This window comes from Somniosus microcephalus, chromosome 29, assembly GCF_052327205.1.
Source record: "Somniosus microcephalus isolate GS21.2 chromosome 29, FLI_Smic_1.0, whole genome shotgun sequence".
Classification (NCBI taxonomy): Eukaryota; Metazoa; Chordata; class Chondrichthyes; order Squaliformes; family Somniosidae; genus Somniosus; species Somniosus microcephalus.
This window is the reverse complement of record NC_141015.1, coordinates 24,270,964-24,291,656: the sequence shown is the minus strand read 5'-3', so window position 1 is coordinate 24,291,656 and position 20,693 is coordinate 24,270,964. Positions and strand designations below refer to the sequence as shown.

At 42.6% G+C, this 20,693-nt stretch overlaps 1 protein-coding gene across 3 annotated transcripts in view; it reads left to right on the top strand.

The window, feature by feature from the left end:
* The window catches only part of ercc6 (excision repair cross-complementation group 6), a 67,478-nt gene that overhangs the window by 11,223 nt on the left and 35,562 nt on the right, over nucleotides 1–20,693 (top strand). For all 3 annotated transcript variants that reach the window (XM_085970386.1, XM_085970385.1, XM_085970383.1), the window contains exons 5-8: nucleotides 1,149–1,854; nucleotides 16,582–16,716; nucleotides 18,211–18,369; nucleotides 19,149–19,284. In XM_085970386.1, the coding sequence (XP_085826512.1) occupies nucleotides 1,149–1,854; nucleotides 16,582–16,716; nucleotides 18,211–18,369; nucleotides 19,149–19,284 (1,136 nt within the window). The remainder of the gene's footprint in view (nucleotides 1–1,148; nucleotides 1,855–16,581; nucleotides 16,717–18,210; nucleotides 18,370–19,148; nucleotides 19,285–20,693) is intronic.

Sequence of the window (20,693 nt, the reverse complement as noted above, 5' to 3'; positions counted from 1 at the left end):
TAATTTCCCAGTCTCTCGCCCATGTAAGTACGTGGTGCAGGCAGCATGTGGGATAGCTGACGTGCATTCAAATCAAATTTCCCACACTCTGGAGCCAGGTGACTTCCCAGAAAGCGAGACAGCCGAATGATCTCCTCTTTCTTGTATCTGTCTACAGTATTCAAATAGTTTTAAGTTTGTCATTTCTGAAACGTTTTTGAGGAACAAGTCACATTGAGTTTTCAGCAGCAAAAATTCTTGGACCACGGCATCAAATTCTTCAATTAACTCTAGTTTCTAATTAAACATCCCATTCTGTAATATTAAACAATGCATGTTTGAACTTTTCATTATTTACTCTTTTACCAGGTATCAGTTTTAACATCTACGGTGACATTTTTTGTTGTCCTACCTGTGACATCCTCGCATTTCTAGTCAATGTTTTTTAATGCATAAAACCACATAATGATCCTTTTGTTATCTGTACTGCACTGGTTTTCATTCTTGTACCTTGCATGCAAGACCAAAATTTGGAGACCCGTTGTCTGTCGGGGGGCGGGGGGCCCCCTCTTATGACAGATGTTGGAAGTTTCCACTGTAACTGCAGCAGGTGACTTGATATTGACATAACAGCACAAAACTGGTCACAATTCAGCACTAAATGACCGTCTTAAATAGGCATAGATACAACTGTTATCCTCTTCCAGTAGGGAGTGTTGTGCTGACTTTGAGGGTATCATTGGAACAGTGTAGGGGGCCTTTAACTAGCATCGAAGGTGTATTGTTGCTGACACTCTGTACAAAGAGTGAAAATATGCTCCATTTCCAACTCTGACATCTCACAATAAAACTAAAATATAATGTATTTATGAGCTGCTGATTGGGAGTGGCTGTGAAAGACGGAAATGGGGAAGGCAGCCTGAAGATTTTGCATTCAGTACATTCACATTTGTGGGTGAAATGCTCGCTTGAAGTGTGAGCAGTTTGTACATCTGTAAGCGGATAGTTGTGAGTATCCCTAGTGCACATTATTTGATATTGTAGTTGATATCTTTTTAACGTAAAAAAAAAAATCACATTCCGATATATGCACTATACAGGAAATGTTACTGTCAAAAGCTGGTGAATTCTTGTTGGATTTGATGGTATCCTATTGGTCTCCCTGACAGAACCAGGCCCTTCATCATTGGGAAGCATGTTGATGCCAGTGCAGGAAACCGAATGGGAGCATTTAATCCGGACGGGACAGATGACCCCTTTCGGCACTAAAATACCTCCGAAAGAAACGAAAAAGAAACCTCGCAAGATCATGCTGAATGATGCGTCCGACTTTGAGAAGTACCTGGCCGACCAGGCAAAGATGTCTGCAATACGGAGAAAGTCTTTTACTAGAGGAACCAAGAAGAAACGAGCAGCAGCAACTAACCAGGCCAAAGCCGAGACTTCGGACGGCAAAGCTCACATTCCAAAACGAGGCCGCAAGAAAAACGGCACCCTGTCGAGAACGGACCGGAAACTGAAGAAGCATTTGCAGAAAATGCAGAGCAAAGCTCTCGAGATTAAATTTAAAGCAGGGGTTCCGGCAGCGAAGACCGCCCCGCCAGGGCCAGCGAGAGGGCGAGAAGACCGAGGCTCAGACAGTGAGGGCTCTCTCTACGTGCCCGACGAGGAGCTGCTGGACCCAGACGAAATCGGAGATGGTGACCGCGATGAGCGATTGGATAACGGCAGGTTTAAGAAAGTACAGCAGAAAAGGCAAAAGCCGAGACACTCGGACGAAGATTTCTCACCAAGCTCGGGAGAAGATGAATCAAGACGCAAAATAAAAGTGCACAAGGACGACGGAAATGTGGAGCTATACCGGAAAAGATTAAGGTGAATGGAATTTAACTCTATAATGAATTTCAATCTAAAGGACTCCTCCCAATCCCAAATACACATTACCGACTTTCAATTTTCAGACCAGATAGCCTAATTGAAAATATGTCCCTCTTCAGTGATTCAGCGATGTGCCCATTGTTTTTGGTGGTTTAGTGGGCCAGAAGGGGGTGCTTGTAATGGCCCATATTTTCCGATACCTACGGGTGGGTACGGGCTGTGTACACACCCGTAGGGACATCGGAAATGCCGGTTTCAGCATGCGAAGCGCATGCGCTGAAAACCAGCATTTCCGATCTGTCAAGAATCCTCTTGACAGATCGGACACCTGCCCTGGAAAAAGGCTTTCTGCAGAATCTCTGCCCGCAGAAAACACTTAAAAATCTTACGCCTGGTAAAAATAGGCGCAAGGCCTGCTTTTTACCAGCATATAAGAGTTTTAAAAAGTAAAAAAAAAATGTTTTCACTCATTTATAATTTAAAAATGCTTTAAAAAAAAATTCATTCATATATTTGACAGGTCTATCTGTCTAATGTATGAAGGGAGATTCCCTTCTCCCATTGGCTGGCCTGGCCCACGTGATCCCAGGGACGCTTGCGAACCGCATGCGCCTCTGGGCTACGTGGACCCTGCGCATTTTGACTGTGGACAGGTCCAGCATTGGAAGTGTCCGGACCTCAGAAGCCCTCGGGTAAGAGCGTAGATTTTTTTCCGATAGAAGGCATCCGCACGCAGGAAGCCTCCTATCGGAAATTACGGGCCAATGTATCTGATCCCTACTGGTCTATTATTGATTAATTAATGGTAATCCCCAGCATGTAAAGCCATGTTATTGGGATCAGGCTTTAACTTGACATGGATTTCGAGGCCTTTGTGGTGGCCATTACTTATGTAAAATGCCAATTTTAACATGAAAGAATTGCTGAATTATTTGTCTCATTTGCATTTTGTGGGATTTTTTGTGTGCAATTAGCTGCTGCATTTGCCTGCATAACAGTAACTGTGCTCCAAAAGTAACCCGTGGGTTGTGAAGTGCTTTGAGCTGTCTTGATGATGATATGAGGTTTCATATAAATGCAAGTTCTTATTAATGGATTTTTGTCACGTGCAAAGATTGGTTTATCTCATAAAACCTTTCAAAAATAGGCTCATGTTCAAATTAAATTATGGTGTCGAAGGTGAGGCACTGTTTGTAGTAATAGTGTCTGTCGTGGAGTGGGGATTAAGAACTGATATTGCAGTGGGAAGGAGCTGCAAGACTGTGATGAGAGTAAAGCATAAGTTTGAGTTTTATCAAAACCCGAGATTGAATTATAGCCATTTCCCCACTCCAAGTATTTATTAGATATTACTAGTCAAACTCCTCTGTTGTACACAGGGAGTGAAGACTAAATGTAGTCTTTGGGTGAATTGCAAAGAGAGAGTGGAGATAATTAAACCAGGGTATGTCAATGCGATTCAGTCCCCATTTCAGAGTCATACTTTCTGCTCTCTATTTATATACTATTTGTGATTTTATATAGTATTATTTCTAGAACATAGGAGCATAACTCTGCAGTACAGGCTGAGGAGTTGGGAGATGTAAAACTGAGGTGCTACAGCACAACCACTGGTGGGAGGGTGTAATTACAGCGTGACATGTTTACATAGCCAGTTTCCATTATAATTGTGGACATAGAAATTTAGAATAAAAGTGTGACAAAAACATGACGACAGGAGCTAAGGATTTGTGGACAGGAGGTGCATTCAGATATAAGATTTTTTAATATGTTAGAGATATATTACTACACTCCAAAAGTACTTCATTGGCTGTAAAGTGCTTTGAGACGTCCGGTGGTCGTGAAAGGCGCTATATAAATGCAAGTCTTTCTTTATAGATTTGGATACTTTTTAACGTGAAATGTAAGTTCACTTAAAAGCCCATCTTGTTAGCAGCAGGCACTCGTAGTGTGAACAGCTGCTCATTCAGATTGAAAGCATATGGCAAAATTGTAAGACAGAAGGTACAATTACCTGAGGTTTTTTGACAGGAATGGCATGTGCTGCTATACAATCACTTTAATTTTGCAACACTTTACAAAAATATAATGTACAGTTTGCCTGAAATCCGTGGCATATAAAAATAAGGGATGCAAGAGATGGCATTTTTTTCTGCCACTGCTATGAAATATCCCTGTGAAAGGATGAGGCAAGCTCATCAACGCCCATGATACAAAGTAGCTTTAACAGTTCAGCAATGTAATAGGCAAAACCCAACTGTAACCTAGGGGGGAATTTTACCAGCCCTGGGGAGGCGGGGCTGCCGGGAAAATGGCAGAAACTGGGAGCGGGTACCAACCCCGCTCCCAACTCGCCTCCGTGCCATCCTCCCGGGAGGCGGGTCCCCGACTCGCGCAGGGACCCGTCTCCTCGAGGCGGGAAGGGGATTACAGCCATTTAACTGCCTGTTAACAGCTAGTTAACAGGCAGTTTTGAGGCTTATTCCCATTTTACCCCTGCAAGTGCGGGCTTCCCGACGGCTGCAAACCTCGCCAGGGTCAACGAGGTGAGCAGCGGGGGTGAGAGGGGTCGAAAAGTCCACTGTGGAGTTGAGTGATGGGTGCAAGTGTGGAGAGGTAAGTGTGAGAGGTGAGTGTAAAGTGTTAGAAAAAGTTTACTTACCTTTGCTGCTTCCTACAGGCTTCGGAGATCCGGAGGTGCCTCATCTCAACGGCAGAGATGACAGAATGGCATCTGATTTCTGCTGAGGAGAGAGGTTTGGCGAGTCTTCAGTACAAGGACTCACCTTTAGAAGAGAGATTGTCAGTGTTTGACAGATTCTCAAAGCTGTCAAACGCTGACACATTCATCTGTCAAAAAATGTTGACAGATGAAACGTCATATGCTGACGTCCTCTGTCACTGGCTTTCCCTTAATTGGCCTGTAACAAGGTCAATCAAGGGAAAATAGCGTGGGTTGGCCGGACGTCGTTGGAGGCGGGACTGAAACCCGACAACCAGCAGTCACGCCCCCATTGACAAAATCCAGCCCCTAATGCAATTTAGGAAGTGGGGCTACATTGACAGCCTGTTGGTGAATACTGTCAGTCTGAATAAAGTGCAAGGTTTTAGCTGTCACTTTGCTTCACCTTTCGTGTATTCTAATTAAGACGCTGTTTACCCTGTTACGAGCACACAATGGCGAGGAATGTAATGGATTAGAAATGGGTTTCAGTTTTAACTTTTCAATTAATTTTGAAAGTTTAATTATGACAATGTAGCAATTACAGTCTACCCCTGTTAATTCAGAGAAAATCTTTTTGCTGAAAAATTCAAAATTATCCAGTAGTTCAAATTAAACAATTTGAATAAAACAGCACAATTTCAACCAGAATTGACAATTTGAATTAAGCAACTTTGAATTGAGTTTTTTTACTATATTACAATCGCAGTGTATAAATTCTATATATTTTTACAGATTTTTTTAAAACTTAGAGCTGCAGACTGAATCTCGACTATCATCTGTAAGATTAAATTCACATTTTAAATTAACTTCACACAAAGAATGGGCATTAAATAAAAAACATTAGTGTCCATTTTAAATCAAAGTTGCTGTCTTTGGTAACTGAGAGAAAGAGGAACAAAAAAAAAGTTTTGGACCGTCCGAGAAACCAAGCATCATATAAATGAACTGAGGTTTGTGAATTCGTGTCCTAAAGAAATGGATTTCAAACTTTTCTGTGAGAGAGACCTCCTGTAAGTAGCAACACGTTCCAAAAGTCTGCCGGGCACCCAAAGGAAATCAGAGCTATTGTTGCACTAGAAGGCAACAAACAGAAATAATGTGCTAATTAAACAGACAGAAATCCATATTCTTGAGAGACTGTGCTTGCAAAGCTGGAAATCTAACAACTCCAAAGATCCCCAGTCCCCAGTTTAGAATCATAGAAATTTATGGCACAGAAGGAGACCATTTGTCCCATTGGGCTGGATTTTCTCAGCCCCATGGAGGCGGGACTGGCGGGAAAGTTGCAGAAACCCGCCTCCATGCCCTCTTGCCAGGAGGTGGGAAGCTGTCCGGCCCTGGGTCCCGTCTCCTTGGAGGCGGGAATGGATTAAAGCCTATTAACTGCCTGTTAAAAGGTAGTTAACAGGCAGAAAAAATGATTATCCCCATTATTCGTGCTGAAGTGCGGGCTTCCCGACCTGGGGGAACCCCGCCAGGGTGTAGGAGGTCTGTGGGAGTCGGAGGGTCTGAAAGTGCGATGTAGAGGTGAGTGATGGGTGCAAGTGTGGAGTGGTAAGTATGTGAGTACCTTTGTTTCTACCTACAGCCTTCAGCCACTGTGGAGCCGGAGTCCCGACATCTCCATTGTAGAGATCACAGACTGGCTGTTGCATCCTCCAATCCAACAGCCAGCTGATTTCTGCAAAGTAGAAAGGTTTGATGAGTCCTGAACACAAGGACTTGTCAAACTACACAGAATGCCAGTGTTTGACAGCTTCACAGAGCCACTTTCCAGCACTTGGTCCGTAGCCCTGTAGGTTACGGCACTTCAAATGCGTATCCAAGTACTTTTTAAATGCGATGAGGGTCTCTGCCTCTACCACCCTTTCAGGCAGTGAGTCCCAGACCCCCACCACCCTCTGGGTGAAAAAAAGTTCTCCTCAAATCCCCATTAAACCTCCTACCAATTACTTTAAATCTATGCCCCCTGGTTATTGACCTCTCTGCTAAGGGATAACCCTACATCCTAAAGTTCTGTTGTGTGTTTTAAGGTTTCTATCAATTGTTTGAAATGGCTATTTTTGAAAGCTCTGAAGTGCATGCTTAGTTATGTAATTCCCATGCTGATGCAACATCACATTTCTGCTCGTAGTTGATATGCCATTTGGATTGCTGCCCAGTCCAGCTGCCTCTTTAGGTTACAAGTGGTATGACAACTATAAGAGCTGTCTTTTTTTTTAAAGAGGAAAAATCAAATCTGGATGACATCTGTTGTAGGTGGTCTGCAGATTGGAAGAAGGAATTGAATATTACGCAGCAGTGCCTTCTAGTGGCGAAGCGCACACCGTGCTCCCAGCAGTCTTCCTTGTGTACAGTGTACTTATTGTGCAATGTGTGCATCTTTAGTTATGGATAAATGATAGCTCATGGCAATAATTATCATCATGAATATTGACTATTTGTATAAAAATAGCTACAAAAGGCTATGACTCTGAGCAATTTTTAACTTTTTTAAAAACAGTATTGATGTGGAAGTTGCATTCTCATTTCTACTAGAACTCATTTAAAGCAGCTGTCTTTTCTACCATATCGTGTATACAGGAAACTCTTTCATCCGGCACCGACGGGGCCGGCATGCTGCCGGTTGATCAAAAAGTCCGGATTACTTACTAAGGTACGAGAGCCCCGTACACGGCCACAGATCCAGGCGCCCCTGTTGCATGGCAACAGGTGTAGGAACCCTGGTTACGGCCACAGATCCAGGCGTCCCTGTTGCATGGCAACAGGTGCAGGAACCCCGGTTACACGGCCACCGATCCAGGAACCCCGGTTACACGGTCACTAATATGAAGTAAAACTTACCTGAACCTACTCCTGAATTTTGCCGGTTAAAAGAGATTTCCGGTTATTTAGGTGCCGGTAAAAAGAGAGTTTCCTGTATATAAAAAAGAAACTTTGCCTTGAAAACGTAATAAGTAAGTTAATTGAGGTTGGGCCTGGTTTCCCCGCAGACACCATTTTGTTTCCCAGAGTACTGTATACAGCTAGCTATGATCCCATCATATATCTCTGCTGCTGATCCTGGATCAGCACAGAAACAGGCAGGGTTGGCGGAACTGAGGGGTGCTCTATACAAACATATCAACATTTTTGTAAATAATAACTTTACAATGATTGGTGACATGTTGAATTAAAAGCACACACAAAAGTTGATTTGTTTATGTATTTTTTTTTTACAATTTCCATGAATTATTAAATTCAGGGTTATTTTTGTCTTCTGCCACTGCACAGCATTTGATAAAGAGATGGATTTTGTTTATGAATGTAATTCGAGGGCCAGATCTAACTTGGTGAATGCGCCGTGGTTATACTGATTGAAATCCCCAAATCTCATTTGCCTAACGAATGATTTGTCTGTGACAAAAAGTGTAATTTTCCCCATATACCGACAGAAGCCAAACAGCAATGCCATTAATAGACATTATTGTGGTATTGATGTACGTGTACACATTGTGCATATATGGCCAATGTTCCTGTTAAACAGCGTGGCCGCACAGCGGTCTGGGGATCCCGCGCAGCCGGCTCACCGGCTTTTAAATGAATAAAACCGCACATGCGTGGAAATATGAATGGGCCACTCAGCCCGTTAAAGGGGCTGCGCACCCAAAATTTTTTTATAGAGAACATTGTATATGGCATTATATATATATACCGTTATTAATATGCATGCCTGTCACAGCATTCTCCTTTCAAAGTGGACTTCACTTTTGCCACCCAGATGGAGTAGAATTGATTCAAGCAAAAAGCAGCTTATTACTTAATTGCAAGAACAGATTGAAACAGCGTTCAAAGTCCCCTGAAAGTGTTAAAAGCACAGAGGAGTGCTGAATCTCTGTCACAAGAAACTAGCTGCACCTTTTGTTCGCCCCATGAGAAAAACTTTAGTTAAATACTACGGCAGGTATGAGTTCTGGGTCTTTTAAGCTTGTGCGGTTTCCTGAGTGATTAATTCAATCCACATTTTCAGCTTTCTGATTTTTAAAAAAAATGTACGTTCCTTTTGTTTGGAGTTTTTTTCCCCCCTCGCAGACTAATTACGCAGCAAGTTTTTGCAATGGCATAAAAATAGTGAGTGAGGGTGCACGTTTGTTAAAATGGTTGAACTGGGAATTGGATGAGGGAAGCTAGCTTAAACTCTTTGTGCACACCTTTAATTTCTTACTCAAGTGTATAATTAGCTTTATCAATCTTAATTTGCTGGCTGATGCCAGCGCCAATAAATGCACGTATTATGACAGTTAAGACACATCAATTAAACCCACTCAGATATGCCATAAAAGTAAGATAGAGACGCAATTTCATTGAACATCCTAATATACTGAATTAAAGAAGTCAGTTGAGAATGCTGTGTTGTTTTAAATAGATGAGATATTGCCTAAACACACTAACAATATTAAAAACACAGTATGGAGCCAGCAAATGTAACACTTAAATCGAATTCCAGATCTTATTATCCTTTTATAGTGCAGCAGTTTCTGCTTATGAATCTTGGAATATTATGCTGTAAAAGGAACAGAAAATGCAAATGAAACAATATGACTGCCTTCACTGCTCTAAGGTCTACCCTTATTGGTCTTCCAGGACTATAAAAGTGTTTCGCATCATTTGTATCAAAAAATACAAGCTCTGTTTGCTGCTTCATTGCGACATTTACGAAATACTGTGGAGTGCAATTTTACTAAAAAGAAATCTGAGTGGCCGTGAAAGGCGCTATACAAATGCAAGTCTTTCTTGCCATAGAGGGAGTGCAGCGAAGGTTCACCAGACTGATTCCTGGGATGGCAGGACTGTCGTATGAGGAGAGATTGGGTCGACTAGGCCTGTATTCACAAGAGTTTAGAAGAATGAGAGGGGATCTCATTGAAACGTATAAAATTCTGACAGGGCTAGACTGACTGGATGCTGGGAGGATGTTTCTCCTGGCTGGGGGGGGTCTAGAACGAGGGGTCACAGTCTCAGGATACGGGGTAGGACATTTAGGGCTGAGATGAGGAGAAATTTCTTCACTCAGAGGGTGGAATTCTCTACCACAGAAGGCTGTGGAGGCCAAGTCACTGAATATATTTAAGAAGAAAATAGATAGATTTCTAGATGCAAAAGGCGTTGAGGGGAATGGGGAGAGAGCGGGAATATGGTATTGAGATAGAGGATCAGCCATGATCATATTGAATGGCGGGGCAGGCTCGAAGGGTCTACCCCTGCTCCTGTTTTTCTGTGTTTCTTCTTTCTTTATTTCCTACCTATTTGTGTATAGCTTTTCATTGTGGTGGCTCACAGCCATTTTTCTTTCTTCAGCTGAGAGTGTACCACAGACCAGTTGTGAACAGTTTCACTGCGGGCATGTAGATGCTGTACCTTGAGTACGGGACTGCTCCTTGCCAGCTTTGCTTCTCGTTCCTAATACAGCAAGCCCGCAGTCCTGAGGGCGGGCGAGACCTGTGCTGTACAAAAATAGGATATTTAAGAAATGAGAAACACCATTAGGCTCAACAAATCCATCCCGTTTTTGATAGATCAACTCCATGTATTGGCCGTCTCACAGTACCCTCAATCACCTCTCACCCCAGAAGTGCATCTAATTGTCTCTGTCACTCATGATAGATAGTCAAGGTTGGGATTTGTACCAGGAAGTAATCGGGTTAAGAATTAAGCACTCTACTTCCAAGAGATATGAAGGTCACTCTAATTTTATGAAATTATTACAATACACCTTTGCAAAGTCTTATTTTTGTCAATGTACTGTAGTAAAAGCAGGTACAAAGGACAACTGGTTGTTGGGTAATTGGAAGGTGACAAACTTACTGGTGTCCTTTGTGTCCAAGTGAGCAATATTGCTGGAGTCAGAAATGCCATTTAAAACCCAAAGGAGATGCCTTTGCTGCCTTTCTTCTTAAGGAACGTGTCCAGGGACTTTCTTTCCATCACTTCCTTTCTACTGTAGTCTGAAAGCTTCATTGTTACTCAGTTTCAAAAATGTCCTTGTTACCCTCTCATGAGGACTGCGATGAGGCGAAATGTCTTCACTCAGAGGGTGGTGAATCTTTGGAATTCTCTACCGCAGAGGGCTGTGGCGGCTCAGTCGTTGAGTATATTCAAGACAGAGATCGATAGATTTTTGGACTCATGGGGAATCGAGGGATATGGAGATCGGGCGGGAAAGTGGAGTCGAGGTCGAAGATCAGCCATGATCTCATTGAATGACGGAGCAGGCTCGAGGGGCCGTATGGCCGACTCCTGTTCCTAATTCTTGTGTTCTTATGAAAGCCCTTGTATGGGCACAGCTCCTATTCTGTGAGTAGAGACCCATTTCAGATTCGATTTTCTCTTTTCTGAGGCTGTTCTTTTCCTTCATTTTCTGCCTTTAACAGCTTCAAACCTCTCTCATTGTTCTCCTGTTTTCTTCCATTCACATTTCACTATGCCCATTCCATTTTAGAACTGTTTTATTCCTCTTTTGTCTTTCTAATGCCTATCACAGCCTGACTGAGGGATCTTTGCATATCATCCAGCATTTTTCATTTTCTAACTTTTTAAGAGAATCTGTTTAGAGTCTGTTAAACCCATTAGCTCTCCCTTTGTACCACAGGAAACTCTCTTTTAACCGGCACCTAAATATCCAGAAATCTCTCTTAACTAGCATAATTCAGGAGTAGGTTCAGGTAAGTTTTACTTCATATTAGTGACCGTGTAACCGGGGTTCCTGGATCTGTGGCCGTGTAACCGGGGTTCCTGCACCTGTGGCCGTGCAACAGGGACTCCTGGATCTGTGGCCGTGTAAACCGGGACTCCTGCACAAGTGCCGTGTAACCGGGGCTCCTGCACCTGTGGCCGTGTACGGGGCTCTCGTACCTTGGGTAAGTATACCTCTCTGTAATCCGGACTTTTTGATCAACCGGCACCACGCCGGTCCCGTCGGTGCCGGATAAAAAAGAGTTTCCTGCATTAGGACCACCGTGGTTATGAGCGTCACCTGCCTTCTCCTCTTCTTGCGTTCATCAGTTTGATAAAGGTCTTGCCCATCTTTGTCCCAACGCACTAGCGTGTCTTCTCCCGCTTCAGCTGCAGACAGGCTTGCTGTCTATTTTCTACCATATTCCGTTTTTGATTCAAGTTTCCATAATTCATGATTTTTCTTCACATTATTTTTGTTTATAAATTAAATTTATAGTGTCGCCCATAACTAGTTAATTCCATATTGAGAACACTGCCACTTATCCCTGATGCCCACCCGACACAAACCAGAAATGAACTGTGACAGAAACCCCATTTCCATATTACAAATGTAAGCTGATAATGAGAATCAAACTCTCTGCGGTTCCGAGCTGTTCAAATGATCTGCATCTAAACATTGTTTAGCCTTTGGACCAAGTCTGTGGTGACTTAAAGCATCCCATTTGATTGGAGCTGCCTACCCTGGCTGATGGAGACTGTAACTGGAGGAGAGCAAAATTGCGACAACTACTGCTTAGAAATGTATTTTTGTGGGGCGGAGTATTCACAATTGTCAAGTCCTAAACAGGAGAAAAACTCGAGATCAAGTTCAGTAGAACCACAAAGCAATATATGATTAAATAACAAGCTCTACATTCATCCAATTTTATCTATCTAGGTCAAAATAATTTCCGAATCCCTCGTTAATTTTTTGTTTTACATTTGATTTTGCGACTTCTCTTAAGGTGCCAGCTCTTCTTGGTGTCAATGTTCCCTTTAAGCTGCGCAACCGGGGAGCCGGCTTTTAAATAGAAAAACCGCGTATGCGCGAAATTTTGAATGGCCCGTTAAAGGGGCCACGCGGCCCCCCAAAAAGATTACAGGGAACATTGCTTGGTACATTCGCACGGGTTAGGTGGGCTGAGGGTGCCAATCTGAGCCTTTCACACCGTCTTGCTTCTAACTCTATGCTGTTGCAGTCTATAAATCTGAATTGAGCTTCTAAGAATCTATTAAGGACGTGGTAACAGAGCACTTAGAAAATAATAATAGGATTGGGCAGAGCCAACACAGATTTATGAAAGGGAAATCCTGTTTGGCAAATCTGTTAGAGTTTTTTGAAGAATAGATAAGGGGGAACCAGTGGATGTGGTGTATTTGGATTTTCAGAAGGCATTCGATAAGGTGCTACACAGGTTATTAAACAAAATTAGGGCTCGTGGGATTGGGGGTAATATACCAGCATGGATTGAGGATTGGTTAATGGACAGAAAACAGAGAGTAGGAATAAACAGGTCATTTTTGGGTTGGCAGGCTGTAACTAGTGGGATACCACAAGGATCAGTGCTTGGGCCTCAGCTATTCACAATCTACATCAATGATTGGGATGAGGGGACCGAATGTAATATATCCAAGTTTGCTGATGATCCAAAGCTGGGTGGGAATGTAAGTTGTGAGGAGGATGCAAGGAGGCTTCATCAAGGGGATATAGACAGGCTAAGTGCAAGTGTGCAAGAATATGGCAAATGGAATATAATGTGAAGTTATCCACTTTGGTCGGAAAAATAGAAAAACAGAGTATTTTTTAAATGGTGAGAGATTGGGAATGGTTGGTGTTCAGAGGGACCTGGGTGTCCTGAATCACTGAAAGTTAACATGCAGGTACAGCAAGCAATTGGGAAAGCAAATGGTATGTTGGCTTTTATTACAAGAGGATTTGAGTATAAGAGTAAAGACGTCTCACTGCAATTATATAGGGCCCTGGTGAGACCACACCTGGAGTATTGTGTACAGTTTTGGTCTCCTTACCTAAGGAAGGATATACTTGCCATAGAGGGAGTGCAACAAAGGTTCACCAGACTGGTTCCTGGGATGGGGGGGATTGTCCTATGAGGACAGATTGAGTAGACTAGGCCTATATTCTCTAGAGTTTAGAAGAATGAGAGGTGATCCCATTGAAACATACAAAATTCTTACAGGGCTTGACAGGGTAGATGCAGGGAGGATGTTTCCCCTGGCTGGGGAGTCTAGAACCAGGGATCACAGTCTCAGAATAAGGGGTCGGCCATTTAGGACTGAGATGAGGAGAAATGTCTTCACTCAGAGGGTGGTGAATCTTTGGAATTCTCTACCCCAGAGGGCTGTGGAGGCTCAGTCGTTGAGTATATTCAAGACAGGGATTGATAGATTTTTGAATATTAAGGGAATCAAGGGATATGGGGATAGTGCAGGAAAGTGGAGATGAGATAGAAGATCAGCCATGATCTCATTGAATGGCGGAGCAGGCTCGAAAGGCCAAATGGCTGACTCCTGCTCCTAGTTCTTATGTTCAACTCTCTACGTGCTGTTTGAGTGCTTTTTATAAAAAAAATATCAGTCTACATGGTTGCTGCTGCAACTGTATTTTTTTATTAGCGTTGCCCCAATGAGTTTGAAGATGCCACGAGCTATATGTTTCTCCACTGTAGCTCTGTTCCTTGTGCGCTTATCTTTGCATTTTGCCCGTCAATCGCTCGTCCTGGCTGTCAGTTTTCTCCTCCTGGTGTATTTATCTCTGCATTTGTTGTGTCTCCGTGCTACTGTCATGTAAGTCTCCCCTGTGTTATTTCTTGTCCATCATAATTGGTTTCTGTACTATAGAATTTTCACAAGTTTTGATCATAAGTCTGTTGTTCCCTCAGTAAAGCAATTGAAAGTTAAACTTTCACAAAAATTCCATGGCCCCCAACTCATCATTTATGGGTATAGTGTAATGCAAATACGATCATAGACTTCCTCCACAAAGCTGCACTGTCACACGCAGTCATTTTTTTCGTTCATGGGATGTGGGCGTCGCTGGCAAGGCCGGCATTTATTGCCCATCCCTAATTGCCCTCGAGAAGATGGTGGTGAGCCGCCTTCTTGAACTGCAGAGGGGCAGTTAAGAGTCAACCACATTGCTGTGGGTCTGGAGTCACATATAGGCCAGACCGGGTAAGGACGGCAGATTTCCTTCCCTAAAGGACATTAGTGAACCAGGTGGGTTTTTACGACAATCCGATAGTTTCATGGTCACCATTACTGATACTGGTTTTTAATGCCAGATTTATTTAATTAATTGAATTTAAATTCCCCAGCTGCCTGCGGTGGGATTTGAACTCACGTCTCCGGATTATTAATCCAGGCTTCTGGATTAATGTTGGCTTCTGGATTACTAGTCCAGTAACATTACCACTATGCTACCGTACCTGTGTGAAAAGGAGAAAGTAGGAGGGTGGAGGGTCAATTTGGTGTCAAGTAATCATCCGATTTCCTCCATTCCCGCCCCCCCCCCCCCCCCCCCCGCCGATAAAATACCCAGGAGCACAATTTAGGTAAAGTTAAGATAATTCTGCCTCTTATTACACAAATTAGGATTGTATTATTACACAAATTAAGGTTGTATCCCGTAGAATTTAGAAGGTTAAGGGGTGATTTGATCAAAGTTTTCAAGATATTAAGTGGAACAGATAAGGTAAATAGAGAGAAACTATTTCCGCTGGTTGGGGATTCTCGGATTAGGGGGGCAGAGTCTAAAATGTGAGCCAGGCCTTTCAGGAGTGAGATTAGGAAACACTTCTATGCACAAAGGGTGGTAGAAGTTTGGAACTCTTTTCCGCCAGTGGTAATTGATGCTGGATCAATTGTTAATTTTAAATCTGAGATTGATAGCTTTCTGTTGACCAAAGGTATTAAGGGATATGGGCCAAAGTTGGGTATATGGAGTTGGATCGCAGATCAGCCTTGATCTCATTGAATGGTGGAACAGGCTCGAGGGGCTGAATGGCCTCCTCCTGTTCCTATGTTCCTCTTGTTAGGAGTGTATCTTTCAGCTTCTGCAGTGAGAAATCCATTTGGGTCTCCATCTCCAGCAGTGAGCAACAGAATCTGCTCTCAAAACCATGCGGATTAGCATCCTTTGGGATGCCAAGGTACACAACAGTGCTGTCTATAAATTGCTGTTAGAGCCCTTGCAAGGTTATTTAAACCCAACTTGTTGATATGCTAAGGTTTCTTCTCAGATGTCGGCATGTGTGGTGCTTTGTCTTTCACCGTTTCCCGCTTGTAGATATTGGAAACATTTCCTGACATAACACTCAGAAGGAAGCCCTGAAGTCATTAGTAAAAAAAATTGCAAACCTGTTAAATAGCACTGCTGATGTAGTGTGCAGCCTGTTTATAAGGCATTAATTTTGGAATAGATCATCTGTAATTGCTAGGACACTGAGCTTTGAAATGGAGTCTGCAGCTAGCAATGGAGGTGTCAGTAGAAGCTGGGTAGAACTGCACAACAATTATCTGCTTTTTTTTAATGGTGGAAATAGTTTTTTGTTACGTAAAAGTAAATGGCTTAATTTACTAAACGATTGAATTAGCAGTGATCTGTCCATGTGGATGTGAGCCTCCTGTTAGAAAAGAAAAAAGAAAGACTTGCATTTCTATAGTGCCTTTCACGACCTCAGGATGTCCCAAAGCGCTTTACAGCTAATGAAGTACTTCTGGAGTGTAGCCACTGTTGTAATGTCGGATACACGGCAGCCAATTAGCACACAGCAAGCTCCCCCAAGCAGCAGTGTGATAATTACCAGATAATCTATTTTAACGATGTTGGTTGAGGAATAAATATTGGTCAGTAAAACCAAGCTGCCCACGAAAGCTTGGAGGAGCCATGGTTAGCTTGTTACTGCCAGTCTGGTGAGGATGAAGGACGGTATTATTTTTAAGTTGCCTTATTTTTTTTTTGTTTGACACGTGATCTTTTCAGCAGCTCGTGACATACCATGAACTGAAAACGGGATTGCTATACTGTTCGATTCCACGCTATTTCTATATTAACATAACCTGACGTCTCAAAACGCTTTACAGCCAATGAAGTACTTTTTGGAGTGTAGTCACTGTTGTAATGTGGGAAACGCGGCAGCCAATTTGCGCACAGCAAGCTCCCAACAGCAGCAACGTGATAATGACCAGATGATCTGTTTTTGTTAAACCAACTCATCATCACATAGGAAATGGAAAAGGAAACGACTGCTGGAAAAGGAAGAGTGGCGAGCCAGTGGCAAAGGTACTGCGTCTGATGAAAGCGATGCAGAGTTTGATGAGGGGTTCAAGGTGCCAGGCTTCTTCTGGAGAAAGCTATACAAGTATGTAAAGACATGAAAAAGATGGCTCCCACATTTATGTATCCCTGGAGGCAATACTCTTCTTCTTCTTAGGCAGTCCCTCGGAACCAAGGATGACTTGCTTCCACATTAAAAATGAGTTCGCAGGTGACTGATGAGTCCAATGCGGGACCTACAGTCTCTGTCACAGGTGGGGCAGACGGTGGTTGAAGGGGCGGGTGGGTGGGGTGCTTGGGTTGACGTGTGCTCCTTGCGCTTGGCTTCCGCTTGCTCCAAGCGAAGAGACTCGAGGTGTTCGGCGCCTTCCCGATACTTCTCCTCCACTTTGTGCGGTCTTGGGCCAGGGATTCCCAGGTGTTGGCGGGGATGTTGCACTTTTTCAAGGAGGCTTTGAGGGTGTCCTTGAAGCCCACCTGGGGCTCTCTTGCCTTGTCGGAGCTCCGAGTAGAGCGCTTGTTTTGGGAATCTCGTATCGGGCATGTGGACGATGTGGCCCGTCCATCGGAGCTGATCGAGCATGGTCAGAGCTTCAATGCTGTGGATGTTGGCCTGAGCGAGAACACTGACGTTGGTGCGCCTATCCTGCCAATGGATTTGCAGGATCTTGCAGATATTATAGGCAATACTATAATATAAATGAAAAGGGGCTGAGGGGGGGTGGTATGCATCTTTCCAGAACTGGAAATGCCACCTCAAGTGGTGGGTTCTTTCTCTGCCTCTGGGTAAGCACCACCAGCAGGTATAAAAGTAAATGATGCCACCAGGCTAAGCTCTCGGCTAACATGGGAATGTATTGGGTTATGCAAAATAAATGAATTGTTAAAACTTGCGGGACTACATGTTTACTTAGTGGGAGTTACAGAGCCAGTGCCGTTGAATTTTATTTGAGTCAAATTGGTTTGCATATGTGTTTACTTTGTCTTGGCTTTGGTCAAGTGGCAAGATAAACTGATGCATAAATTTCAATCTTAGGGAGGGCAGTTTTCAATGCTATCCGTTTGTGTCGCTGCGGGAAAGCGTATGCAGACTTCTTTATTGACCGCTGAAACAATTAATAACCATTTCTAAGTGGAATAGAAATGGATCATGCAGCATTTAGCGAATTAGTTGAAAAATTCAATGGCCACTTTTAAAATCTATTAAGAAATGTATGTTTTGAAGAAATATATTATACATATTCATAAAACATTACGGGATTCATCGTTTACTTTGAGATGTTGACTAAATAAACTATAAAATAGTGCACGGAACAAATAGTGCTCTGTAATGTGTTCTGTCAAATTAATTGTGCTTTCAAGCATTTTTTTATTTTAGAAAAGAATTATTTACTTTGTCTCCCTGTATCAAAATTGCATGATGAGTTCAATATTGCTACGGTAGGGCGGGCTTTGCAGCATGTTATTATTTCTGGTTTTGAATTGAATTTGAGATTATAGGGCAGTTAATGATTCAGTTATGAGTGCTTTCCATTATGTTGTGTAAAAAAACAAATCTCGTTTTTTTTGCTGCTCCCAGGTATCAACAGACAGGTGTTCGGTGGCTGTGGGAATTGCACTGCCAACAGGCGGGGGGAATTCTGGGAGACGAAATGGGGCTGGGCAAGACCATCCAGATAATTGCCTTCTTGGCAGGCCTGAGCTACAGCAAGATAAGGACACGCGGCTCGAATTACAGGCAAGTGCCCCTCTGCAGACTGTCAGTCTGTGTAGCTCAATTAATATTTCATCAGCTGTATTGCTGTTGTAGGAGGGACTCGTGAATTTTTAATGACATTTCAATTACAATATTCCTTTAATTCTTTTAGTAGGACCATCAAAGGGAATTTTTACGAGATGCAGGAGCTGAAGGGCAAGGGAAATTAAACATGTAACACATTTAATGAATGGCAAAAACATTGAAACTTCACTTTACCGAAGAGAAACATGTGATGCCATGGGTCGATAAGTTGCATAAGGTTACCCTTCACAATAGGGTTTGTTTGCAAACTCACTTATGCCTCAATATCAATAGATTGTGGAAACAGAATTTTAAATCGTGTATATAAATAGTTAGCTTAGTTTATTAAATCCTGCGCTAAAATCTCCTTTGGCAGCGCACCATGTCCGCAGCTTTTACACAGTAATGAATATCTTTGGATGCTGTCAGTCAGTGCTTAAAAAGACTGCATTATGCAGATGTACTTTACTGCCCCGCAGACTTGCACCTCTTTGTTTTCCTACTGCAAGCTGTTGGTTTACATAAGGACACCACTCAGCTGTGCCCTGGAGAACCCCAGGGTGTCTGGCAGAGCAGTGACCTTTGCCTATATCAGAGCCTAGTGATATTTACAGTATGACCGTCACGTAAATAAGGCGTGTCTTAATTTGATTTTTTTTTTAAGTTGTCACGCTGAGTTAGTGAAATATGAGCCTATTAAAGTTAACGTCTTGTATTTTTTTTCTCCTGAATTTAAGATATGAGGGCTTGGGACCTGTGGTTATTGTCTGCCCAGCCACAGTGATGCACCAGTGGGTGAAAGAATTCCACACATGGTGGCCACCGTTCAGAGTGGCGGTTCTTCATGAGACAGGTTCCTTCACCAGCAGGAAGGTTGGTATTTTGGGAGGCTGGGATGGCGATAGTGTTTCGTACAAGGCGACAAAATGCTTTGCGATGTTCATGAATGTAGGAAAATCATTGCCCAATTTTGATAAGAATATTACGGTAACTGTTTAGTACAAAGTGATAGAAATTGATTCATATTTATGAAGTGCATAATCTTATCTTGGCCCCAAACATGCTGATATTAGTCAGGTTATTTAAGTATTTACTTCAAGACCAAATTGGGCAAACCTATTCAGAGGTCATTGAAGCCTGGGAACTTTAATATACGTTAGAAGTCAGTCTCCTCAAAATAAAGTGATCTGTAAGGGCGTGCTATTACTTTTACACAGTACACACACGTTGCAGTTCTTTGTAAAGTACTTGATCACTAAGAATTTAGTGATGGTACACTGTATAAAGTGTGGTGATTTTAGAATAGAGTAAACTTGTCTGTCTTGTAGTGAGCACGGGACTGAGAAAATATCATACTTATCATATGTTGTACTGCCCACAGCTTTATGATTGTCTTCTTACATAACTCGCTTTTGGATTTGGAGACTAAAAAATATTCAAATACAGCACAAAGGGTGTGTCCTTAAAATTGTTCTTGTAGAGTTAATTTTGGTTTATCGCAACTTTCATTGTTTTAGTGTCTGGTTTATTTTTTTAAATAGCTGCATTACAGTGAATGCTAATACAGGAAACTTTTGATTTACCGGCACCTAAATAACCGGAAATCTCGGTTAACCGGCAAAATTCAGGAGTAGGTTCAGGTAAGTTTTATTACTTGCCTTCCTCGATCTGTTGCTGTGCAAGGGTGTGGCTGCAGCTGTTGCTAAGCTACAGAGATGCTTGGAACTTGTGGCCATTGTTCTGAACCACAGGGTTTGTTGCTTTACACGGAGCTCTCAGCTCCGTATCTTTTACTATAGTTTTCGGTTATCTGGAATTTTTGATGAACCGGCACCACGTCGGTCCCGTCGGTGCCGGATTAAAAAAAAGTTTCCTGTAACATCTTGTAGTTTGGTTAAATATGGAAGTCTTTATCTGATGGCTTATAAGTCCCACAGCACGCAATAACTCTGACTCAACAACTGCACTTATTAAATCACATCCTTATCGATGAGTTAACCCTTTCCTTTGTCAGTCAGGGTTCAACTCAAGATGATGGGATTCTTGAAATGACTTGGAGTAAGAGGGATAGCGAGGAACATTCTCAGTTCACCTGGTTTGTTCGTTTGCTGGTATCCAACTGGCAGTGGTTTGGGATACCGAATAACAGTATGTTTTACTACTGTATTTCCTATTTACTGCACAATGTAAAGATGTTAGTCATCAGAACGTTTAACCATTTATTCATCAGAGACCAATTAAAATCCATCGTTAACTGCAAAAGGTGCAGTTTGGGCTGAGTT